Raw genomic sequence first — 26615 nt, 5'->3', positions numbered from 1 at the left:
AGCGATCCAAAGCGCGGGTACTTAACATTTTCTTAATTGCACCAAAACAAACAGTCTGCTCGACCTTCGGAGTCGAAGAGGATGAGCCTTGAGAGACCACGGCGCGGCGCACAAGTGCGCGATTAGAGCACGCACGGAGATAAGTCCCAACGCGCGCGTGTTATAAAACCGTCCGCCGACGTCTACGACGATCAATCCGATAAGTCTAACCGATAAGTCGTCATCATGCTGTACGTTATCTTCGGCTACGTGCTGGCGATTCTTCTCGCCGTGAAGATAATTTTCAAGTTGACAAACGGAGTGTGTCGTTCCAACACCTGCCTCGTCGGCAAGACAGCACTGATTACCGGCGGCAATTCAGGTATTACACGATTAGACGCTCATTGTGCGCTAAACAATTACGATTGATTGCTTATGACAGGCATTGGTTTCGAGACTGCGTTGGGATTAGCGGCGCGTGGTTGTCGTGTTATCATCGCCAGTCGAACCAGTAGTGATCGGCAAGTTGACGATATTTTTAAAGCTACTGGAAACGCGAATGTGCTTGCAAAACGCTTGGATTTAGCGTCTTTAGCGTCGGTGCGCGCGTTTGCCGCTGACCTACTCGCTGAGGAAGAGCGTCTGGATATCCTGGTCAATAATTCCGGAGCGGCAGGGCTTGGTAACGTCTTCAGTGCAGACGGACTACAGACTGTCATGCAGATAAACCATTTTGGACCATTTTTGCTCACTCACCTTCTAATACGTAAGTTTACAAATTTAAAAATCATTCATTGTGACTAACCCAAGTTTAGCTCTTTTAAAGAAAACGCCAGGATCACGTATACTCTTCACCAGCTCGATGTTGTCCTTTACCAACAACCTGGATGATCTGGAGAACCTTAACCGGCCTTATAAGGACCGAAATGTCGAAATTGATAAACTAACCGACTTCCGTATATATTCCAACAGCAAACTGTGTAATATTATTTCTGCACGATATTTCGCGAAGAAACTACGTGGTGAAGGTATAACCTCCAACTCACTTCATCCCGGTGTGGTGCACACACCAATTTATGGTCACGCTTTTTCGAAACATGTACCACAATTCTGCACCGCCATTTTCTATTCGCTGCTTGGTTTTCTCTTGAAGGTAAGCGTTTGGTATTCAGGTATTTTATCTACGACCTACCAGCGTAGATAAATGTGCAATGATTACAGGATCCGTTCGAGGGAGCACAAACCACGTTACACGTGGCACTCTCACGCGATTTAGATCAAGTCAGTGGAAAGTTTTCTGGGATTGCATTTCGTTCATCATGCCACGCGCTGCTCGAAATCCCGACTTGTGCCAGAAAGTGATAAACGAATCAATCCGATTGGTCAAGTTGACTAACGAGGAAATGTTGTAAATTTTATAAGCAATAAATGGTTATTTATGATTTTTATTTCTATTTTGAGTAATAGTAGTATGCGGCGGCTACAGCGACACCTAAACAAAATATAAGATAATTCTTCATCCATGCCATAGACGGATAATTCCTTGGTTTGTTGATCATCCGCAAGAAACTAACATTCCGAGATGAATATGGCGGATAGCGTAGTGAATTCAGTCGTTCATTGATTGCACTCAAATCTTTGATGATGCAGGTCTTGTGATGGGTAAAATTATCAAAAGTAGATTTACCTCCAGATGATCCCAAGCCGACTTGAATTCCTGCATCGTTGATTACGACAAAATCACTGGAGGTACCATGTAGGAACTTATCAATTGTACTTTTGGTGTTGCTGAAAACATAAACCGCTAAGGGTTTTGCTCGCCTGGTAATAAACTCCACGGCTTCGTCTGGCCCGTTTATATTCACAATCGGTAATAATGGTCCAAATATTTCTTCACACATGATGGGATCTTCTGCTGTCACGTTTGTAAGAACAGTAGGTTCTATATACCGTTCATAGGGATCACATTTTCCTCCCAAGGCGACTGTGGTACCCGCCATAAGGTGTACCAAGCGTTCATATTGCACGTCATTGATGATCCGTGCATAGTAGGATGATGTTTGTGGATTTGATCCTAATAATTCCATAACAGCGTTGTGTAGTGCTGCAACCAAAGGCTCCTCTATGGATTTACTGCAGAGGAGGAAATCTGCAGCGGAACTGGTTTGACCAGCGTTGATTAATTTACCCAACATGATACGCTTTGCAGCCATGTTTAGATTTACGTTGTCATCGATGAATACAGGACATTTACCGGCCAACTCTAATCTTGTAGGAGTCAAATGTCGATTAGTCAGGTCCCGGATTTGTTTTGCCTTGTCCATACCTCCAGTGTAAAACACATAGTCAAAATGTTGAAGCAGTAATTCTTCAGTTTCCGATGCATTACCCGTAAATACCTGATAACACTCGTTATCCAGATATTTTCCGATCAGCTCTGCTATAAGCATTGCTGTTGTGTATGCTTTATTGTTAGGATGTAAAATGACGCAATTCCCAGCAGCAAGAGCACCCACAAAGGGTCGTAACAGCAAAAGTAAGGGACAACTCCACGAACTCATTATTAGCACCACGCCGTAGGGATCTTTACGAATTTGCACTGTATCCAACATGTTGACAAAGCTTTTACCGATGACTTCCGGTTTGCTCCAATCCCACGCGTTATGCAGGGCGTGTAGAACCTCATTGCGTACCAGGTCCAACTCACAGAGTGAAGTTTCCTGCGGTGGTTTACGCAAATCTGCGTAGACGGCATCCAAAAGACTGGTTTCATTTTCATCTAGAAGACGCAGGAACGCACGCAATTGACCTTCACGAAACTGCAACTTCCGAGTACGGCCTAACTGGAAAGCAGTCCGTACTCGCTGAACTACTTGCGCTGGATGTTGCTGCTGCATCATTGAGGACATGATGCCCACTAACAGATGGATTAGCATCTTGCAAACATAATAGAAAAACAAACAATTTTATTGATTTAACCTTCTATATAAATTGATAGAGTATCATGTATCAATGAGACACAATTGAAGTTCAAACAAGTTCAAGACTACAAAATTCAGATCAAATATTGACATACAATCAAATGACATTAATAATCAAGTAAATAAAGTTTTACAAAACTAGCTCGGTGTATATAATAAAATATTTATATCAATTTAACTCGTTGTCATGAACAAGTTAGCTTGAAATTAACATTAATATAATTTAATAGATACTTCCTGAAGTTAATATCATATGACTAGACTAGACTAGACAAAACATGAAACATACTCACTTGCTAGCAGTATCTTTGGCTAGTTTTTGGTTTATTTTGTTTAGACGTTTTAATGTTGTTACTTCTTGTCATGTGCAAAAACTGTAAGTACGAATTTCTTTCAAATTTCAATGTATGTAATTGAGTGTCGTTTTCAGGTATCCATTTGACCAGAGACAAATTCATATAGCTGCACTTGTTTTAGCAAGAGGAGGTTCGAAAGGAATCAAACTGAAAAATCTTACAACAGTCAACGGCAAAACCTTGCTCGCAATATCGCTGGAGGAAATATTAAAATTGCCGGAGTTTCGAAGCGTTTGGGTATCGACAGATCATGATCTCATATACAAAGAAGCTGTTAGAAGTACATCATAGTTAGTAGTTAGCTTATTCTATTATTAGATTTTGGTTTGTTTATTTAGTAAGCAAAGAGGTCAATGTTCATTGGCGTAGTGAGGACAGCGCAACCGATACGGCGTCATCCATCTTTGCCGTCCAGGAGTTTCTTTCCTTTAGACCGGAAATCGATGTGGTGGCTTTGATTCAATGCACTTCTCCGTTTGTTCATCATACATATTTGAAGAATGCAATCTTGTTGATGATGCACACGGATGTTGACTGCGTGTTTTCTGTGAGCAAGTATGGTATGTAATTTGTTTATACAATGTATTAACAGAGTTCAAGGAGTTTTAAGTTACGATGGATTCGTACATCCAATAGTGCTATATCAGCCCTGAATTTTGACCCTGCCCAACGACCAAGACGACAAGATTGGGAAGGAGAGTTTGTTGAGAATGGAATGTTTTATTTTGCCAAACGAAGTTTGCTACAACAAGGCGTATTCCAAAATCAGAAGTATGTCAAATTTAAATTTTCATGCATTATTAACAGAAGTATGTGTTTACAGTTGTGAATTTGTTGAAATACCTGAACAACATGCTTTAGAGATAGATTCTGAGTATCATCTAAAGCTCGCACAACATCTAGCTCAATCTACATTTAGTAATATTTAAAGGAAAATTATTAGTTAACAAAATATAACTTGGTTGCATGGTAACAGCTGTATTTTAAATATAAGTTGTTTATCATAACAGAAACGTTAACATAACGTTTGTTATGTTAATTTAACTGTCAACTCATTGCAATTGCAAACCACACGTTTACACATATTTTTAAATACAGAAAACAAACAAAATGAATCGGGGTAATTTATTAAGCCAATCTACCGACAATGAAGAGAGTCTGATGTTTAGTATTAGCGGTGCGAAATCCTTTCGTATTTCGCGACGACCATCTTTAAACTCAAACGTTTTCCCGATTGGTTTTATGGGCAATAATGAACCAGAACAGTGTATTCCAGAGCGTGATACACGCCAGCCGGACGATACACCAGTTAAGGATAGTGTACCAGACCAAGCTGATCCTGAATTAGACGATATTCCATTACAAGACGCCGGAGATGAGGCGCCGGTGGTAGTGGAGCCCTCTGATGAACCAGAACTGGGCGCAAGTATTGATACGCCAACCATAATGTATCAATACTCCGGGTCCAACATACAGCGCAATCCACTGACCGGAAGTGGCTGCAATGACGAAATGCCTGTTACTGGGAGGCGTAGGGTAGGATCCACATTTGGATATAAGAGGATGTTGTAAATCTCATCAATGCACAAGAGTAATTTGTTAAATTCAAAATTAATGTGATACGTATAATGAAATACATAACTTTATCATCTTTATTGAGAGAAACTTTTGCTTTTGCATTTGGAAATTTTCCCATAGATTAAGAATCATCCATCCGTTTGTCTCTATCGCTTTTAGTTTACGAAATATTCGCAAAAACGAACGTTCGCATGTTTCAGTTTCAGGGAAACACACAAAAATAACAATTGTGGTGTTTCGAGTCACTGGTTTTGTTTGTTTTAGAGGTCTAGCAACTGGACCCAATCCCGTTGGCTTGTCATGCTTGATTCCGATAGTAGGTCTTCGAACTATTTACCTGCACACATAATTTTTGTAATTAACTACCGGAAACCTACACAAATAGCATTTTCAAATATTGCAAGGGAGATTCCCATCGTTCAAATATTTCATTGATTCAAGTATTGGTGTCGCATCAAAGTTTCCTTCAATAGAGCGTTACTTTCTGCCACCGAAACTAGGTGGCGTTGTCTCGGGTATTGGAAGCAATCGTGTGAGCAGTTCCCCGTCACTTAAATAGGAGAAAGACTCGCAAGCGTTAGCGTGTGTGTCCGTAATTTTAGTATCTTTGCGTGGCGCTTGTAGTTTAGTTGCACGACAGCTGTTTACTTTTTGCATTGTTGTTTAAAACGTTTAAAACAATTATTGTATAAAAATGCCGGGTTGTTTGATACTTGGATTAACAATTAATTACAACGCTTCGGACTTTTGAAAACGTTAACAGACATGAATGTGTTAATGGGCATGAGTTACTACTAGATGGATATATGAGTATTTAGTTGTTGGCGTATATTGGAATCGACTCTACTCGTCTAGTAAGTACTTTAAATGGTTTAAATAATGTACGATCTCAGTTTCTAAACTTTGACCATGTATGCCATTTGAATTAAAATTTCGGTAACGTAAAGTAAACTTATTTATACCTGGTATTACTCTGATTGGGTTTACGTAATTAATTTCCATAACTTAATATAATTATTTTATATTTTATATAATTAATTGAAAGTAGAAAATTGTCATTTGCGGGACGTAATTTTTTAATTAAGTTTAAAATAATATAAAATAATATCGACCCACTCCGGAATTATTGGGAGTAGTTGTCAAATTAATTGAAGTTTTTTGACACAAGAAAAATTTTCATTTAAAATGGCGAACTTCGAAAAATAACAATTTTCAAAATTATTTAATTGTATCATTTTTTTGATACATTGATTGCTGCTTGTAATAATTAAGATTCCAATGTTAACATAGAATTTGTAAGATATTTAAGCCCCAGAAAAGCAATTAATTAATAATAAATTGTATTGTTTTTGTAAAATCATTTTTAAATGTTACCAGTATTAATCATTAAACTTAGTAATTACAATCTTAGAAAAAGCCAATGAATAGAAAATATCATACCATATAATAATTGAATAATATTTATTTAATAAGAGATGCTCTGATACTTTTTGAAGATTGATTATCCTGCATATTGAAATTAATTAACAGTATTATAATTTAATAATTTAAATATTTTAAAAACCTCTTGACGACATTATCAAAAATGTATAATATATAAACGAATTGCAAAATCTAGACCCATTTGATCAATTATTTTTTTTAAATATTTGTTAAATTCCAAGGATGGTTGTTACGGCGAAAAAAATTCGAATAATTCGCGGGTATAAGGTTGTAATAAATAATTATTTTTTATGTGAGTATTTTTCGCATAAAACAGGTTAGGTTTTGCCGACATTAAAATTATCATGACAATAAATCCTAAAACTGTGCAAATTTTTAAAGATTATATTTACACAATAAAATATTAATAGTACTATTGTGTTTATACACGACAAAGATAAACTTCCAAAAAAATAAATCCATCACGATCTGTGCGAGTACAAACTACTATATAAAGTGAATGATTTCTACATGCTGATCACAGTTGTTCAAACTTCTCAAATAGTAAACTGCAATAGTATACTGCAACTATAATGGCATCCATCAAAGTATTGTTCCTGGTGTTCGTAACCCTTGGGTTGGTCAGCAACTCCTCGCAATTCTTTTTCCCTAGGCCAGGAGGCTCACCTGGGCCTGCAGGCCCTCCTGGACCTGCCGGGCCTGCTGGACTCGCTGGACCCCCTGGTCTTACTGGACCCCCTGGTCCGGCTGGACCTGTTGGACCCGCCGGAGCTATTGGACCAATTGGACCTCCAGGTGTGGCAGGACCTGCTGGACCTGCTGGAGCTGCTGGTGCAAAGGGACCTGCTGGACCTCCAGGACCAGCTGGGAAATAAATCTTTCTTAAATGAAATTATATCACGTTTTTGGGAATTTTTGAAATTTTGAATAAATATGATATATGTGAAATCAATAAATTTTTAACATTTAATATATATAATTTTATTAATATTTATTGAAATACTAGCATTTGTCCGCGACTTCGTCCCCGTAGTATTTAATAAAAATATAATTTGTTTTTAGACATTGCCTGTGTTAACTTTATAATTAAGATTCGCAATTTTATTTTAGAGAAATTATTTATATAAAGAATTGCTAATAATTTAGTTCAACGCTATAACTATGATGGAATTTTAATGTCAACTTTTATCATATAGAAAAGGGTGGTCTATAGGGTTTTCCCAGCATTTATTCGAATTTTTCTCGTTGTAAAAACCATTCTTGGACTTTAACAAATATTTAAAAAAAGAAGAATTGGCCAAATTGGTATAGGCGTTGTTGAGTTTTGCGTTTACCAACAGATTATGCGGTTCATTTTCATATTATAGACTTTCTTACAGTAGGCGCATCAAATGGATTTATTACAACATCATTGTAGAAATCTTTTACATTCTTGATTTAATTTTAATGTCCTCTTCTTTTTCAATGGATATCAATTTTCCACTTGAATCACTTTGTGTTTTGACGAAATTGGCATTACAATCCGTTTCTTAGTTTCTAAGCAAACTGCCGGCGGAAAGTACTCTGGTTTCTACTTGTATTGATAAATCTATGTATGTATGTTCATTGAGGACTCAAGAACGACTGGACCAATTTTGATGCAATCGTCAGGCAACCTTTAAATTACTTTAGTGATTAATCTTATAAAGTTTGGTAGCAAAATCAAAATTAGAACGCTATAAAATAAGAAATTATTATCATATCACTTTTATAATTATATTATTATAAGTGAGATAATGCAAAGATGTAATCTGTTCAAAATTTAAAAATGACGTTTCTGTAAAAATCTATAATATAAAAATATTAAAAATAAATCGCAAAGGGTGTTGGAAACCGCTTTACTCAACAACACCAGGACCAATTTGGCCTATTATTTTTTTAAAATGTTTATTAAAGTCAAAGGGTGGTTTTGACGCCGAGAAAAATTCAAATAATTACCGGGAAAATGAGGAAAAGCTGAGTTTTCTTCTTCCAACTGATAGACGAAATAAAGTCCGCCGCCTTCTTCAATTTATTTTTGATTCATTGTTTTATATGATGTTTTGCACAAAGTGTTTACTACTGAGTTTTCTTTTGTCATTTATATTTGATTGTTTAATTTCGTGTTTTGTGAAAAGTGTTTAATTACCTATTGTCATTAATTATTGCATCTGATACAACTCGTTTTTTTTTTTAGTGGAAATATTTAAATACTCCTTCGCAGGAATGACAAAATGTGTGGTAGGCCAGACGATATTCTTCTCAAAGTACAATTTGATTGGATTGTTTCATTTCGTGTTTTGTGCAAAGTGTTTAATTATCTATAATCACTAAGTATTGCATGTGACACAATTCGGGGTGTTTTAGTGAGTCCCACTAATATAATTTGTTCTTGAAAGGGTGGCCTAAATTCGTGGATGCACCGTATTACCGAGGTGACGGTTCTGTACAGGAGAATTTTTTGCACCGACTATAAAATAGGAAGGAACAAAAACTGCCACATTACAAATCTTTTTGATAGAACGAAGTCTGTTGGGTCCGCTAGTGCTATATATTTTATCTAAATCAGATACTTCTCTTTTGTTGAGATATGGAAGCAAGATGTTTTCATGATTTTATTGATGAGAGATCACCGGTGCAATTTTTCTCGGTGATTAATTGAAGGACGTTCACGCCTTTTTCCGGTCCAGCGCGCAGTCCAACTGTTCTTGCACTTCCTGTCGTGTCGTACATCTCTTCGAACAGTCTTAGGATTCCATGATGAAGATTATACGAAGGTTCAAATACAGCTAACACGGCAAATATTTCTCTTGTAAATCAAAGTCTCCCACATTCGTTAACCTACGCTTCCAATCTTTTATTAATGATTATTCCGAATTCACCAATGAGATAAACAATTAATAACTGCATAGAGAAAGAAAAACTTCATCTATCGTCAACTTAATACACGGGTAATTTTTTTTAATAATTGCTACGTAGAAATATATAATATCATGCGATAGACAATGATCCCATCAGAAAATATATAAATTTACATTAACGTGAGCTTTGGCTGTAACATAAATATAAAACAATCTTGCAAGTTGTTTTTATGAACATAAAACTTTATTTGAGTAGACAAATTGTTAGCGTAGAAGCAACAAACCTTGGCGAACTAAACTAAAAAGATGTTTTACGCAAAACAAGCTTATATTTGGCATGTTAAATCCGCGATAAATCTCGCTTCATCCATCTGCAAAGTTTGACGCGCGCCAAAACTTTAAAGGCCCGCCGCTGGCGCGCAAATAGTTGCAAAGTTAGAAAATTGTGCTCGCGCTAAACGTGAAAACTTGCCTGCATTCTAAGTATTTTTTTCGTACGTTTAACAACAGATAAGTTATGACTTATCACTTATTATTTTCACGTTTTTTTTGTCTGTGTATATTTTTTATTCAACTTGGTTATTGTTGCATTAGTTTATTGTGCTTTTCATCTCTTCGAAATTAAAAACAAACAATGTGCAATTGTGAGCGAATCAACGAAGAGAATTTGCTGTTTCTGGATGATTGTCGCGCGTTCGGACAACAAAACAAGATTTATTCTTCAATTACAGCGCTTCAATTAGCTTCGGTCGCTCCTCGAGTGGCGAATTTAGGAGTGTAAGGGTGTAAGATTAATGCGCCAAAGTCGAGCCGGATGGGCGAAGTGAACGCGAAACAACTTGGAATTTGCAAGAAGCAATTAAGGCGATATAAAACCTTAAAACGACATCAAATTTAATCTAATTTAATTTATATTTTAATTATATTATATCTGTAAACTTAACATTTAAACAAATGCAATAGAAACTTACAAATTATTTTCAATACATGTCGTTTATTTGATCAAATGTGGTAGTATGTTTTCACTTGACTTCCCGACTTCTTGCTGGAACAAAAACCAAGTCAGATGAAAGCGGAATAAATCCAGTTTAAGTAGAAGTAAGCACACGCCGAAACAAAAACAGGGAAAAGCTTTCCCACCCGACAGTTGTTTACTTTCTTGGGCTTCAAGCAGAAAAACATATACAGTATGTGCATTAGTTTCATCTACTTGATTCATATTAGGTATGTACATATTATATGTTTAGATGGTGTAATACAAGTTTACTGCACGCGTAATCTAGAGCTGTAAAATTATGAAATTACGAATAAATAATCCCTGTGTCGTGCACTGCATAATTGTTTGTTTTGCGCGTGTTTAATTAATGCAAATTTACGAATTCTGCGGCACTTTATGAGCACCAAATGCTAGTCACACCCCATAAATAGTTGTTGGTCAGTTATTTACGCGACATAAATTAAAATAGTGCTTATATGAAAACATATATTAGGGGTGATGCTCTCGGAACATATTAATTTATATAGGACTGTAATTTTAATTAAGCTAACTTTAACCTTCAACGTTTGATTAAAATAACATGTAACTATTTATAATAATATGTTATTTCCGGCAATATTTGATAATTGACCGGAACAGGTTCGCTTGTGATTTTAATATAATATTTGTCCTATTCGGAATATTCATAATATAGTAGTATACTTTATTTATATGTTCAGGTTGATTATAGGGAGCATGAACAGCTTGGAAGTACTTGCATCACACTACAAAGTGCCACCGGTCTAGGCACCTGGCGATAAGAGGAAATCAAACTTCTGATGCGTTGGCATAAGTAGCATTGTTTTTAACTAGGATTCCAGGTTTTTAAAAAGGAAAATAGACGTAAAACACTTGAGTTATTGAATCAAATGTTCATAAATTAAAATTTTAATTGGGTCACTAAACAATTTGAATTACTAGTTGTATAATATATTTGTACGTATGGATATCTGTTACTCTTTCACGAACAAACTACTTAATGAATTTTCTGCAAATAAAAAGCGCTAATTGGTTTAAATATTTCATTCTCAACCTAAAAACATCAATTGCCAGTCCACTTTATAAAGGAAGTCATTTTTTGTCAAATGAAGATCATGAAACTTTAGTAAAACTTTAGCAAGGTTCGGATCAATCAAAAGTTTGACTCGGTTAGCCTTCTTAACCGAGCAGAACTTTTAATGCGTAGCGCTAATTTCACGCCTCATTAACCGCGCGATGCAATAAATTAGAAAGTTTAAATGTGCCCCGGCACATTAAATCTAAGTGTTTTTTCATTACGTACGGCTATTAAAGGATTATCAATGTAACTTTTTACGCGTAAACATGTTCCGACGATTAACGCACCCCAACTAATATTAAAGCATATTAATTAGTCCTCATCTATCCTGTAATATCATTAATATTCTATTATTTATACAATGGACTTATAATACTGTTTGTTGTTTATGCAAACAAATAATACAAAATTAAAAGCAACTAATCTGATTATCTTGCATAATCATAATGCGATTATAGCTACTATTGTTTTGGGAAGCTATATCGTGTGTCCTTCACATACAATCTGGTTGACACATGAACACGGCCGTGGTCACCGGAATTCTTATCACAATGGTGCTGTGTCATGTCCAACTTTGCAGTTCAGCTATAGGATGTTCCAAATGTTGCCAGTTGTAGAAATGTTTTCATAACTATCTCAGTTATTATTTGCACCACTCGACACAAGAAAGTACCATACAACACGATTGCTGACACTAAAAACTCACACTTACAACTTGGTACATGTAACCCTCTCTATGTGAAATTCATACGTTGATATGACTGAGAGTAGTTTATAATTGGTTACTTACTTTTGCTTATCTTGGAATATAAGACTTATGAAATAGAACTAAAATTTAGAGATGTTTAGCTTACGTTGTAAAATATTTTACAATATATACATATTCGCAGTGAGTTATAACGTTGTAATAAAACAAGAAATTTTTGAATGTGAATTTAAGTGGTCCAAACATGTCGGGTCGTAATAACTCAGAGTCGTGCGGTGTGTGCAAGGAGGCCCGCTCGCCTTTTGTGCGGCGTGATTTTCATTGCACATTGCTCTCGCACTTAACCCAGACCGCTTTATGGAAGGCAAGGGCAAACTAGTTGAGTTTCACCCCCGATATATAACTCGACGACGGCGGCGGCGGCGGCGTTGTTCGTGACTTGTGAATTTAAGCAGTTGAGACTTTATTCGACTTGACTACAGATCTACAACCACCACCACTACCACTAATATCCTTATATAGAGTCTAGTCTACTTTATAGTCGAATATATAAGCATTTTATAGTTCTGTCAATGAAATAAGATTTAAAACACGTTAAAATCTAAAACAATTACTACCATTTTATGTGTGCATCTTCTTTTACTGTCTTGACTATATATCTGAATTTAATAATATGATGAAGTGCTCTAGAAGAACATTAGGGAATGACATAAAAATTGGATAATATGCGGATCACCATTATGCCGCTCATGTTTTTCTTCGTTTTTATGTTCTCCGTCGTAATTGTAATTATAAATTATAAATTTTGTTCTCGCGCAGGTGAAACATTTTTGAAAAATATAGGAAACGTGCAGCCAATTAAGGCATTTTCTTGAGTGGCTCGCCAGCAAGCGACTGCCTTTTTCGACACTCGGCGCCGTGTGCGATGGCGAAAATCTAATTAATGTTGCCTGCGAATTTTCGCTGTCAGTTTCGTTTAATTAATTTTGACGATGTTGGTCTACGTTTTATCCGCTCTCGACACTCGGGAGCAACTCAAACAACTTAAGAAACAAAGGTAAGTGTACATCGTATAATTTTGTTGTTAACTAAAGTTCGTCCGAAATATAAATTATAATTACTACCAATACGAAAAACGTTAGTTTCAAGACATTTTTGATATACTCATTTGATAAAGTGAAATAAATGGGGCGATTAAGATTCCAATCGTGTCCGATGCATTTTATTAATGTGTACTTTAATCTCGGAAAGCTTTTATCTCCTCTGAACAGATTGTTCCTTTTTGTGTGATATACGTGACTTAAATCTATTATTGAAGCAATAAAATGTCCTGATTTTGTTTTATATTGATATTTTCGCATTGAAATAGGATAAAAGTTTAGAAATGATATTCTTTTCTTTTCGTAAATTAAATGCCTAGCATTTTTGTTTGTTGGAGCTTGATATAAATAGTGTAAAGTGGTCCATTTAGTTTCGTCTCAAAACATTTCATCATTTTATTTATATGTCACGGTCGTGAAACAACTATTTAGCGTGGAGTTGATTTAAAATTACTTAACAGTATAAGAATTTAAATGATACACGAAAATTCATAAAAGCATATCATTATCATATATAAAGTAAAATTTTAAATCTTTCTTGAATATTGAATAATTGATCATCAGTGCCCGGCTAGCTCAGTCGGTAGAGCATGAGACTCTTAATCTCAGGGTCGTGGGTTCGAGCCCCACGTTGGGCGACGCCTTTTGGGTCTCTGATAAATAAAAACATGTCTAATTCATTTTCTTAAAATTTAGTTTTATGTTGGTAGTTGTTCTGAAACGATATGTTTCAGAAAGTCCGTTTTATTTTGAATATTAGTTTAATTTCAAATTCCGTACGAAAATAAAATTAAGCCAGACAAACGTTTGAATTCTTCTCATTCGGAAAAACGGAAACGAAAGAGCAAGGCGGTGAATTATTATTTTGTAATTTAACTTCTTAACGTGAATTTTAGCTGCCTATTCACAGAAAACAATTTGTTTGGACCGAGGATAATAGCTCGCTGCAAATTACTTTAAATTACCAAAAGATATTTTCGAAAACACAAAATAAAAATAAAAAATGTATATCTTTCAATAACATAGAAAATTGTTCGGTTTTTATTCAAGACAACCAACATTGGGATCAATAATATTGTTATGCAATCTGCAATATTGTCATTAAATGTGTATTTACAGCGTGAAAGTCCAAAAGCAATTACCACATGCGCGCCACAGAGTGGTGCTCATATGCAAAACTGTTTTGAATATTTTATAAGCCAAATATCCATCCACATTCTACACAAATATTTGCACAATGTTCGAATACTTGGCGCGCCTCGATCGCTCATAACAACTTTGTCCTGTATGGCCTCGCTGCGAAACGGCCAAAATAGTTGCAAAGTTTTACAAAGCGACGCAAAAATTCACGCAGCACAAAAGCGTACGCAGGCGAATTGAAATATTTACTGAAGTATTTTATATACCTACTACCTGCCCACTACCAACTGCAAAATCAAGTCGCAAAGTATTGAATTTTTAGTATAAAACAAAAGTAAGTTATATATTACGTGAATTTTTGTTCTTTGGCCTTGTATTTTCTGTATTTTTTTCTGAATATGAGTTGGTTAGTGTCGTAATTGTCACCTAAAATATGCTATCAGTGTTGTGCTGTTGGGGCGTGCGTGGATTAGGACGTTTTCCAATTTCCCGGCGCGGCGGCCTCGAGTGGAGATTATGCGTTCTATACGACCCTAACGTCGTCATCAAATGGCGCATGTTATTTCCCAAACGCACACTGCTCGCCTCGTTTCCTGACACTTGTTATCCGCGTAATATGCAGTTTCGCGGCGGATCGCGCCGCGCGCACACTAAAAACTCCGAATTGAATTCGCGCGCGCACTGAAAACGTGCCGATGTGCTTACGCTTTCAATGTAGCTCACATCTTACACTTTATTTACACTTTGCACCTCTACATCGTATCTGGAAAATTTTTGAGATCTAATTTTAGATTTGCTCCGATGAAGAAGTTTTAGTTAGAAAAAAATTGCTAAATTTTGTTTAGTACGTGTTTTATTTTTGTTTTATAGTTGAACTTGTAAAGTGTCATCGTAGATTTTATTATCCGGGCCTAAACCCGGAAAAATGAGAAACGCGGCGCGTAAAAATGTTAAGCCAATTAAGCAATGGCCTCGCCTTTTTCCGACACTCGCCCGCAACAAGCAGAAAACCTAATTAAAGTTTTCCGCCAACTTTTTTTGCGCGGCCACTTTCCAGCCATTAATTACGAGAATGTTGGCGCGCACCGACACGAAAATTTTCTTAATCACCCGCAAAAAAATCTCAGAACTAACATTTTTGTCTAAAAATGTCTTCAAATTATAAAACTGACGTATAAATAATAAATATTAAAATGTTAGAATTTTTTTTAATATAGGCATTTTTATCTAAACTGTGATTTATTTTTTGTTACATTGCACACATAGAACAGGAGAGTATCTATAGTGGACAAATAGTGCGTTTGGGAAATAACATTCCCTGTTAAAGTCGTTTGAAAAGCGTCGATCGGAAATTGAAAAAAAATCTGCAAAAATCTAATACAAAAAATCGAAAGGTATTTTTTAAAACACATTTATCATTATAACATAACAGCATTCTATTGATTAAAAGCTAAAACAAAATTGCAGTAATTAAATTCTTTGAGTTCAATCGTTTAATCATTAACGATAGCCTTTTGTAGATTTATAAAAAAACACGTCAGTTAAAATTTATATTAAAATTTTAACATCAAGTCAAAGAATTGTATTACGAGTATGTAGCGCAAATGAATTAATTAAATCGTGTTTACACCCAAATGGACTTTTAGCAAATTTTGTTTGTGAAAACTATTTCATCATACCAGACCTTTTTGTATTTCCCTTGTTCATTATTATAATAGCGTCAGCTCGTATAAAAGATATTTAAATTACATTTAATTTTCAGTCATGAATGAAACAACAAATGCATATTAATAAGTATATTGTAACTGAATTGTTAATTTGATAATGTTATGTTAAATTGTTTGAATTTTAATCTCTTTTTCGGGAAAATGGAAAATGGTTAACATTTCAATAAAATATCAGAGCTTATAGGAGTTATAGAAGGTTAGTTTAACAATTGTAAGAACTAAATTAAACATACAAATTATTTACATTATTATTGTAATGATATTATCAATGCACGAATGGATAAATATATTTTTGCTGAAAATATATGTAAATTATTAATAAATATCATGTTCATAAACAAGTCAATTCTATTTGGGCATTTAATAGAATATAATGAATTTAAAAAATGCTTAAAATATTTTATAGCTTTTTTGTGAGGCAATGTCCGCTCAAAGTTTAAGCTGCTTTTCTTAAGTGTAACTTTGTAACTTTCGACAGTAACTAACGTCAAGACGATTAAAACTGCGACAATTTATTTATTTATTAATTTAAGTTTTAAAATTTGTTCTATACAAGTACTTTATGTAAACTAGTCGTAATAAAATTTTTAACAGATGCGGCATTCTATTCTTAAAACAAGGAAAATTATTTAGAAAACATTTGACCCATATAGAGAAGTAAATTTGCCGTGAAATGTAGGTAACGTGTAACAGATGTAGCTGTCACGGGAGGAATTGTCATCACGAATACAGTAATCTGAAAATGGAAGCATGCATAACCAAATTGGAAATGATTTGGTGTATTGACAGACAGATTGACACATCTGTTTTTTAAACTCAATAATGCAAATTATATATGTATAAATTTTAAAATAAATATTTTGTGTTTTATAAGGTATAATAAAATTTCTTTGGGTAAATTAAGGGATGTAATTTTGTCTGCCTACCACAGAAAATGTTTAGTATTTCAAAAACTCTTAAACTCTTTTCAAAATAGCATATAAATCAATTTGTTTATATTTGAAATGTTTTTCAATTTCATCAATAAATTATTAGTATGTAATCAATACAATTAATTAATAATATATTTCAACTTGGTTAATATTTTATACGTCTACATAAAATAGATTATTGCTAAAAAACAGGATTTTAAACATGCCGAAACGTAAAGTGCATTTTCCTGCATTTTTAAAGATAACCTAGAATATTTTAGGAGGAGCATAACGATGAAAAATTTACAAAAATATACTTTATAAAACCTAAAGTACCAAGGTATATGTTGGTATATAAATCTCGATTAGTTTAAAAATTCACCTACGTATTAAATCTTTATAAATGCACGTAAGGTCATATTTCATCATTCATTTTAGAACCCTATTTCTACATAAAATATTTTTCTATAAAAATAAAACAATATCCTTTATTTTATTTTATTGTGGAAATTAGTTTATAAAAAGGGCTGCAAAATTATGGTAATCACACAGAAAGTTGTTTAGTTTTGGTTGAGAGAAACTCGCGTACAAGGATGCGGGACACGAGCGCATAACATAACTGTATGGCAATCGGGGGATGAAGTCTAGCGCAATGTCCCAAGTTTGAAATTGAGTTTGTGAGTTAACGCTACGCCACAAACTAGCGTGTATGCACGATAAATGGACTTTGGCCAAACTTGGGTTAACTTAATATACTCAATTGAATATTTGCTTGATAATTATTTACATTGAAAGAAAATCCCTTTCATATCAATCAGCTGCTTTCAAAAAAAAGAACAGTATGTGACAAATTTTACGATATTTTTAAACTTGCTATAAAATTTAAATTTTTATTTTGGGAAACGGAACATAAAGGATCTAAGAAATCTAAGAAATCTAATCTAAGAAAGTAATTAGGTGGCAGCCTTTTATTAAAATATAAGTCGCGGGCAAAAGCTTTTTTTATGTACAGGTACTTATTTATATCAAAAGACACTTTAAACAAAGTAATATCGATTATTTATGTTTAACACAAAAAAACTGGTGTATGTTATATAAAAATTTACCCAATGCCCAAATATATAATCGGCTAATTTTTCACATTTCTAATATACGGTTATGTTTAAATTTCAGTACAATGTACCTTTACACATTAATACATCTATCAGTTTATGTACAATATTGTTGATTACATATACGTAAAAATTAAAATCAAGTAAAAACTTATTTTGTGACTTTTAAAGATTACGAGTATGTGATAAGTTACGTTAGAAGTAGAAGTTAAGAATGGCCATTTAAACGTTGTCTTGCTGCTTGTAGTTACTTCATAATCCTCGCATTCGTCCGTTGACTGCCATTACTAATCCTCCGCTCGTGTCCGCGTGTCACATTTCCGGACGTCCTGAATTTTTCCGCGCTCGTTTCTGTCGCCCCGGTGCGCTTTGAAAAATTCATGGCACGAGCGCCCGCATCACGTGTGCCTTTGCATCCTTATACATGTTTCCTTTTGTGCATAATTTACGCAAGCACTCCAAATCTGTTTGCGCAACTCTTTGAACTTTCTTCGTCTGCAAACTTTCTTTGCTTATTCCTTTTGAGCACTTGACTACTCACAAACGTTCAAAATAAACACTTATGAAATGACATAAATTGCAATAAATAAAATTTTAGCATTTACATAATTTTCATATAACAATATTTTAAAATTTGGTACTAATAAAGATCATGTCATGTTACTTTTGAAATTAAATATCATCTGACACATTTATAGCACATAAACCATATTTCAATAGCTTCATGTTCACCCCTTATCGGGATTTAAAGTTGATGCGTCTTTTAATTTCATACAAAGATCCAAGTATCGCACAAATTTATTGTCACAAATAATTTCAAAGACGTTTGTGTCATAATGGGTCCTTTGCTAAAGTGAGGATTCAAAGTGGAGAGTTTGGTGGTTATTATGTGCAACTTTCCCACCTGGCACACAACAGCGAACAGTAGCCGACGAGCGAGTGTATCGAGAGTCAAAGTTGAATCCACCTCGCGCTTTGTGCGACGCGCGAGGCTATCGATTTCTCGGCGTGAGCGCACGAGGGCGCTGCGGCTGCGGGGTGCGAGCCGTCCGCCTCCGCGGCCGCCAGTCGAGGACTACCCTTCTTACTTACCGCTCGCGTGTTGGGAGCGTTCTTTGTTCAAACCACGCTTGAACCGCGATCTTCTCAAAATCGTGTTGTGATCATTATTTAGAGTTCTTTGTGAAATAAAATGAATTTTTGATTAGTTAAGTGAGTTTACTCAATAAGAGGTTGAGGGTATTGCCATGTGAAATAGGAACGGCAAGAGGAATAAACCTAGGTGTGCTCACCTTTGTTCCACAGTGAGTATTCCAAGTGATGCTGTTGCACAGATTGCATCTTTCCTTCATTTAATAATGTATATCAAACGAAACAAATGTTAAAATTTATTCTACCTGTTTGATTCATAACTGGTACTTAAAAAATAACTAATAATACTTTATGTTTTTTTCAAATTAGTACTTGTTACATCGCATCATCAAAACGCTTTCAAACAAATTGATAAACGCGATGATTGATTGAATAATATTTGACTCGCTGTTATAACGACCTGCCTTATTCGAAAAGTATTCCGTACATTTTCGTGTCCACGTTTCTCTTCTCCGCAGCGAATTTATCATTTCTTTTCATGCCACATCGCGCAGTTTTTTGTCGAAATGTTTTCCTGACAAATGTGGCGCCCATTCGCGATGGCATCAATGGGGTGGAAGCAAAGTCCAACGAGCACACTTCATGGTTATTAAATAAAACGTCATTTGCGACTTGAATTATTGCTTGTATTTTCCGCGCTCGGCGCTAAAACAAATTCGATTTTTGGCGAAAAAAAAAGGAAATAAATTTTCTTCGTTTTTTGTACGTTACGGTTCAGTTTGTTGGTGGTGTAGGCGCCGAAATTGTGGGCAATTAAAGCGGCATTAGCCGATACCTAATGGCAATTCAATCAATGTCGACGCACGGCGGACGCGGACGTTTCGTTCGGAGCGCAATTACCAATCGCACGTGCCGAACGAAAAAATGATCGGAAAATTAACGAAGCGCTAATCACGTTCGAATGTCCAATTTTTTTTTTCAACATGCACACGTCCTGTTGTGATGTACAATTTTCATCAAATTATTTCATACTGATAAATAGAAACAAAAAAAATTGCATTTTTTATTGTTTTTTGTTTGCAGTCTGTCATGCTTCATTAGTGAGTTAAAAAGAATTTGTGTTTGATTTGTGTCGAATTCGTTAAAATTCAATTTTTTTACTCAAAATACAATCTCTCTATATTTGAGAATTACACTAAAAACAAATAATGAAAAATACTTGTAGGTTTATAATAATTTATTTGTATCCCAAAACTCAATTAGTTAATTTTTTTGATGTTATTTTTTTTTATTTCGCTAGTTTCTATCTTTCTAGCGTATATCTAAATAAAAATCTTACATATGTATAAGAACTATAAAGAGCTACAACGGTAGGGATTCCAGAGTATAATTCGGTAAATGTGGAGCAGCCGAGATTGTCGCCCAGCGAAAGAAAGTCGCAGCAAGTACCGAACCGCAGCGAGGGGTGAACTCGTTCGGAAGAATGACTTTGTCGAACGCACGCCGCGAAAGTTTCGCGTCGCGCCATTTACCCGAGTTCATAAATATCGCCCGACGGCCGCCGCTTTTTCATTTGACAGACAATCTCTCAGCTCGCTCGCCCACCGCCTCTACCGCGTGAAATATCACGTGCATTTATATGTATAACGTGGCGAACGCAAACGTAGACGAGCAAAAAAACACACCAGACATGAAAAAGCAACTCGTTCAGGACAACTTGTACTCGTAGAAGAGTCTGCTACATTAAGCACCACAAATGTATCAAAATGTATCATCATCTTGATGTACTCGGAATTTACTTTCTTAAGAAAACATATTTTTGTATCTTCCCATTTCACATATACCACTTTAAAATAGGACAACTGGAAATTCTAATATGTTTTTAATGTTTCAATAATTTTTTTATTGTTTCAGTTGAGAGATGAAGTTTGGGCTAACAGAGGTGGTGTTTTGATGAGGCCGCAGGAAAAATCGCTGCGATGGCCGCTGTATGTGGCGGCTGGTGCCGCTTCTGCAGCGTGCTACGTCAACGCATTAACCGGCGAGTTTGTCCACGACGACATCCCCGCTGTAGTGCTCAACAAGGATGTCCTAGGTGCCACCCCAATTGTAGATGTTTTTGTAAACGACTTTTGGGGCACCCTATGGCGGACCTCAACAGTCACAAATCATATCGACCGTTGACTATCCTCACATTTAGGTAAAACTTTGATTGAATGATGAATTGCCACATGTTCTGCTTTAGTTGTTTGGTTGGTTTTGTTGATTGTTAGTTGTGTAAAATATTCACGAGGTTTTCACTCGTCGCGAGAAAAGTTGGAAAACGTCGGAAGCGCTTTTAAAACTTTTCGATGCATCAGCACGCCGCCAATTTCATCCAGAGCATAAATATTGAAATGTAGTAAAGTTGGGGAGCGCCCGAGTGCGAATGTGGTTTCCCTACTCGCACCCCACCGAAACTTTCGCTCCGATTGACTTGCTCTCTCATCCGAATAGCCCGACAACTTAATAATTAAACTTGCTCCAACTCGCTTGTCCTACAAGACTCGCATTTATATTCGAAATTATTCTAACTTTTTAACCATTTTACTCTTCATTCTGCTCGTATTTTGCCTGTTTTATTTTCGCCGATTCTTTGTTTAACTAAGCGAGCTTAATGCGCGTAACGCGGGTAATTTAATAAGGTAATTTCAAACTATCCGCAGTAACCCGCTCCCGACTCCTTTTTGCTGGGGCGCAGTTCAAAGAGCTTACGCTGAGGTGGTGTCTTCACTTCCTTTGCGGTTTTCCCCAATTCGTTATGTTATACAAAACAGTGTCGCACAACTGCGACATCGTGATAATTAGACACCAAAGTAATTTTACCCCTTCGTTCTCAAGCGTCGAATTAATATGCAGCGAGCATCTCGTTTTATCGAATTATCAATTAGAGATTATGCTCATTGTACTAAGGTAGAAATTTAATTTAACCTTAATTAATGTCGGCCTTAAATTAGAATAAATTTGATTTAACTGCCGCTATTATTTTTGTTTTGAACTTATCTAAACATATTTCATTTCACATTTAAGTCAAGTTTTAAAGTGTGTAGCACACGTGAAACTATTTGCGCAATAATTGTTTTACATGTTTGCGGTGAACATCACGACTGTTCAAACACAGATAAGTTTGCCGGAGGGGTAGTCAAGGGTTTTCACCCTCGACGGGCACGAGAGTGCAAGAAGCGCCTCGTGTGCACCCGTTGCTTAATCAGAACTGTAAACAATCGAGCAAAAGCGGCTCGCGCTGAAACAGAACAAAACCAAACGTAACCCATTTTCTCATCCCTTGTGGTAACCAACTTAGTGGATGGCAACGTGTGGAATATTAAACGATGGAAGGTGTAGTGCATAACTTTAAAATCATGTAACATACTTACACCAATGGTTTTTTCTGTTCTTTAAAACAGAAATAATGTTTGATTTAGTTGTGTCAACTTGAATGTCTTATATAATATTACAAATAATTTTCAGAGCAAATTTTCTGGTTTTGGTCTCAATCCGATCTGGTTTCACATAACCAATATTCTACTACACTGCATTGCAACAATGCTATTCCTGCGGCTGTGCCTGAATGTGGCAAAACTACGAGGGCCTTTTGCCTCCTTTGCAGCATTAATGTTTGCCGTACACCCTATACACTCAGAAGCGGTGAGTGTCCCCAAAAAGCAATCTAACTTCTTTCTTAGGCTTAACGTACTTGATAATAAAATTTTGTTTACCCAGGTAACAGGAATAGTCGGACGAGCTGACGTTCTTGCGTGCGTCTTCTTCCTAATCTCGATCTTGGCTTATCACGAGTACGTAGATCCACACAAAGCCAGCAGACTCAATTTAAATTTCTGTGTAAATTTTTTTCCAACCATGCAGAGCAGAAAGTAAACGCCTGTGGCTGAGCATCCTCGCAGGCGGTTTAAGCATATTAGCCAAAGAGACGGGCATCACCGTCCTGCTGGTGAATCTTATCTTTGACATGTACAGGACTTGGCTTGACATCAAAAGGTATTTTTTGTGTTTTTTATGCTACTTTATTTTATAAATTTTAACGTGTTGCAGTACACTGAGGACTTTTCGTCTTTCCGAGGCGACGCAACAATTTGCAAAGAGATGCGCCAAAATGTTAACGTCGGTATGTCTAGCTGGGTGTTAGTGTGTGGATATAAAATTCGAATATTTAAGATTTATGCCCGGCGATAAAAGCTACAATGTAACGTTTTTTTTCGTTTTCTCTGCACGCTCGTACGTTTGCTGGCTCTCGACGAAAAGTTCGTAATCCTGGTGGCGATTAGATTAGCGCTTCTGCAAGGATCGTTGCCGCGCTTCTCGCAGCAGGATAATCCAGCGGCTTTTCATCCGTCACTCTTCGTCAGGTCTGTACACACCAAAAATACGCTCATCTAGAATTTAACGTTTTCACAGAAATTATTTTCTAGACATTTGTTTTTAACGCTTGAAAAAATTCATTGTTTTTGTTTAGACTGCTGACTTATTCTTACTTGGCCGCTCTCAACTGGTGGTTGCTCTTGTGTCCCGGCAATTTGTCGCACGACTGGCAAATGGGCTCCATTCCATTGATCACGACCATTGCGGATTTGAGAAATTTGGTCACCGTTTTGTTTTTTGGACTTGCGTTTGCGTTGACTTGCAAATGCGCACTAGAATTTAAGGTATTTTAATTAATTATTTTTGCTCAAATATATTGAGTTGTTGTTTACTGGGTTACAGAAACAAGGCAATACCACGGTAGTTCTAGGGCTGATCCTTCTTGTTCTGCCGTTCTTACCCGCCACTAATTTGGTTGTTACTGTTGGGTTTGTCATCGCCGAGCGTGTACTTTACATACCAAGGTAATTAAATTAGCTTAAGTTGAATTAAGGTTTTAAGCTAATTTTAGGCATCCTTGGCATCTAGAAATACTTAACAGAAGTATACATATATAATGTACAATTATGAAATTAATTTAGTAAATCGTATTCAATCTTAGCATGGGTTATATCCTGTTGGTCGTAAATGGCGTGCAGACAATTTGGATGAAGTATGCTCGGCATCGACAATCGGTGTTATCCTTACTGATCCTGATTCTAATGGCGCAGAGTTTGCGTTGCCTCATTCGTAATCGCGACTGGCGCTCTAGGAGTCGTTGCTGAAGGCTGGAATTCTTACCTTACCGCACAACGCAAAAATGCATTATAATTATGGAAATTTCCTCCGCGACTCATCACAACTAGAGTTGGCTAAAGTTCATTATAATACTGCAATCAGGTATGTCTTTATTTCTCATTTAAAAAATTAATAGTACTTTAGTTAGTATACCAAATATAACTAGGTATTACTTAACAGCCGTTTCTGTTGCGTATTATTTGCTTTTAAGTAACCTAATACAAACTCTATAATTTAATAAATAATAATATTTAGATTATGGCCTACATATGCCAGCGCTCATAATAATCTTGGAACACTGCTCTCAAATCGAAGAGCAGCTGAAGAACATTTTTGGCAGCAATACGCTTTTCTAAGGATCATCTCAACGCTCACTATAATCTTGGACAATTATATAGGTACAAGGCAAATTGAGCAAGATTTTTCCAATAAAATTTCTCGTTTTATTTTAATTCATTTGTATCCATAGAAAATTGAATCGTACCGAAGAATCGGAACAGATGCTGCATCGTTGCACGAAAATCGCCTCGAATTTTGTGCCTGCTTATATGGAGATGGCACGACTGAAGGGCACTAATGATCGGGGCGTCGGGACGCTACTGAAAAGGGTCGTCGAACTGCACCCGAGCGACGTACATTACATTGCACTGTATGCACAATGGCTCAACAAGAACGGTAATTTTTGCACCCACCCCTTGTACCCCACGAATGCGTCTCGCCGCTTGACACAGATGTTGGGGCGGTTATTATCCCCAGTCAGGACGCGCGCGGGCTAATCTTTTCTACTTCACGCTGATATCAAATGATTGCAGGAAACGCGGGTCTTGCGATGAAATACTACGCGTCGGCATTGTCCGATCATCCGTTGAACTCTGAATCGATGATGGGTGCAACGCGAATTCTTCGGAAGCGTGGAGCGCATTCACGTTTGTTTCAATTAATTACTAGGTAAGAAGTAGTTCAAATTAAATCAAACTTATTTAGTGCAACGTAGTATTTTTATAATTTGTATCTGTAGATATCAGTACATCTACAGCTCACATATGGGTAGAAAAACGAGTCATCCGCATATATATTTGCATGGATGGCATTTAAAGTATGAAATGCAAAACCATTCAAAAGGATACAACCTCAAGATGGCGGATAATAATATGGCTGCTTCAAATATGGCTGTTAATCGATATGTAAGTAAATCTACTTGTGGAATACATTCAACATTTATTTACTTTTATTGATCACAGACGACCGACAGCATAAAAATATCGTGACCGCCTCACGATGTTCATTGATGTAACCTGACAGGAATCGAAAGCAATTTGGGTGCTGCTCAATATGTTACGTTTTTAATTAATTAAAATAGTCCTAAGACCGTAGTAACTAAATTAATTAAACTATTCATAAACTATTCTTAACAACAGTTAACATATTGTTGAATTTGATCTTAATATTAAGCTTTTTTATAAATATCAAAATTATTATATTTATTCTTTTCTTTTTACGGACCAAGGACCGGATAACAGTGTTATAACAATAATCAATACTTTGAAGATGGGTTGAAGTGCAAGTAAGCCTAGAAATTTAATATGATTGAACCATCTACTTAAATTAATATTTATTTTAATATTTATATAGATATACAGGGTGGATACAAAAGTTTATTACTCAACAATCATGTTTGCCATTTGTACACAATATAAGTACCGACATCGACACAAAAAGATAACATTTTAATTTCAATATGCATACAAATTGAAACGATATGATGAATTGAATGAATTCCGATTACAGTATTAGATATAACACGTAAGATACGTGTACAAAAATGGTAGCATGGCATACGGTTGTATAAAATTGTATATATATTTTTATATCAATTATGCGTATGAATTTAAACTGTATAATGATGAAAATAAATCCAATATTATTTACTACTTGACGAGGTTTGGTGGTGCTATAATTATAAAATATAAGGTTCCTTACATTATATTTTAACAGCGCTGAACGTTATGCTTCTAGGCTAAAATTCAATTCATGTCAAAATTGATGGGCAATTTTCGATCAGCGTACGCGTTTTTGTAAATCATCAGAATTTTTCACTCCGAGATTGCGTTCGTCTCGCCTCGAAGGGCAATTTCGAGCATCGCCCTTCCGTTTGATTGACGTGCCATTGCTGAAATTAGCTTTCGATATGTCGTCGTTCAACAGATGCAGGAAACGATAAAAAAACGACTTTAAATGTAAAGTCAAAATTTTAAATGAAAATGAAATTTAAAGTGAAAACTTGTTTATGCAAGCTAGATGGAATGTAATTTAAAAATATTA

The 26615-nt window shown here is 35.7% G+C and overlaps 4 protein-coding genes and 1 non-coding gene across 6 annotated transcripts; 4 read left to right on the top strand and 1 right to left on the bottom strand.

Moving 5' to 3' along the window:
• Window positions 1-12: 12 nt before the first annotated feature.
• On the top strand, window positions 13-1421 carry LOC135789544 (retinol dehydrogenase 12-like). Its single transcript, XM_065299418.1, is given in 5 exon segments — window positions 13-361; window positions 422-745; window positions 795-1132; window positions 1201-1270; window positions 1273-1421. Coding segments are annotated over 5 exon segments (987 nt in total). The 5' UTR covers window positions 13-225; the 3' UTR covers window positions 1392-1421.
• Window positions 1297-2885, bottom strand: LOC135789541 (aldehyde dehydrogenase family 3 member B1-like). The gene has a single exon (XM_065299402.1). It carries the CDS (start codon window positions 2877-2879, stop codon window positions 1431-1433), a length of 1449 nt encoding a protein of 482 aa, XP_065155474.1. The 5' UTR covers window positions 2880-2885; the 3' UTR covers window positions 1297-1430.
• Window positions 2886-3131: 246 nt separating this feature from the next.
• On the top strand, window positions 3132-4971 carry LOC135789545 (N-acylneuraminate cytidylyltransferase-like). Of its 2 annotated transcripts, none has more exons than XM_065299441.1 (5): window positions 3132-3336; window positions 3391-3596; window positions 3655-3871; window positions 3917-4087; window positions 4415-4971. In XM_065299441.1, the coding sequence occupies exons 1-5, from the start codon at window positions 3239-3241 to the stop codon at window positions 4428-4430; spliced, it is 708 nt and encodes a 235-aa protein (XP_065155513.1). In that variant the 5' UTR covers window positions 3132-3238; the 3' UTR covers window positions 4431-4971. The 2 variants fall into 2 exon arrangements, with proteins under 2 accessions (XP_065155513.1, XP_065155506.1); XM_065299434.1 differs by having other exon boundaries at window positions 4140-4971.
• LOC135793826 (protein O-mannosyl-transferase TMTC1-like) lies at window positions 4559-26224 on the top strand. The gene is given in 19 exon segments (XM_065304938.1): window positions 4559-4852; window positions 5159-5210; window positions 6990-7168; window positions 21012-21218; window positions 22608-22784; window positions 22860-22933; window positions 23004-23135; window positions 23190-23262; window positions 23400-23503; window positions 23611-23800; window positions 23859-23980; window positions 24118-24263; window positions 24266-24395; window positions 24549-24625; window positions 24628-24691; window positions 24763-24968; window positions 25106-25241; window positions 25312-25477; window positions 25535-26224. Coding segments are annotated over 19 exon segments (2556 nt in total). The 3' UTR covers window positions 25562-26224.
• Window positions 13681-13753, top strand: TRNAK-CUU (transfer RNA lysine (anticodon CUU)). Its single transcript has one exon. It is a non-coding gene; the product is annotated as a tRNA-Lys (tRNA).
• Window positions 26225-26615: the final 391 nt, after the last annotated feature.

The sequence above is a fragment of the Atheta coriaria genome, unplaced genomic scaffold (genome assembly GCF_025399875.1).
Source record: "Atheta coriaria isolate IRGN ID8LTWV9N9 unplaced genomic scaffold, Caltech_Dcor_3.1 hic_scaffold_1_pilon, whole genome shotgun sequence".
In the NCBI taxonomy this organism is placed as follows: Eukaryota; Metazoa; Arthropoda; class Insecta; order Coleoptera; family Staphylinidae; genus Dalotia; species Dalotia coriaria.
The sequence above is the reverse complement of the archived record's forward strand: the minus strand, read 5'-3'. Positions and strand labels throughout refer to the sequence as shown.

What these genes read in the sequence shown, in the direction of transcription:
- LOC135789541 (XM_065299402.1), bottom strand. Translation starts at nt 2,879, where the DNA reads ATGATGCAGCAGCAACATCCAGCGCAAGTAGTTCAGCGAGTACGGACT.
- LOC135789545 (XM_065299434.1), top strand. Translation starts at nt 3,239, where the DNA reads ATGAAACATACTCACTTGCTAGCAGTATCTTTGGCTAGTTTTTGGTTT. An exon ending in TCTTGTCATGTGCAAAAACT is followed by an intron (nt 3,337 to 3,390) that starts GTAAGTACGAAT and finishes TGTCGTTTTCAG; the next exon opens with GTATCCATTTGACCAGAGAC. An exon ending in ATACAAAGAAGCTGTTAGAA is followed by an intron (nt 3,597 to 3,654) that starts GTACATCATAGT and finishes TTGTTTATTTAG; the next exon opens with TAAGCAAAGAGGTCAATGTT.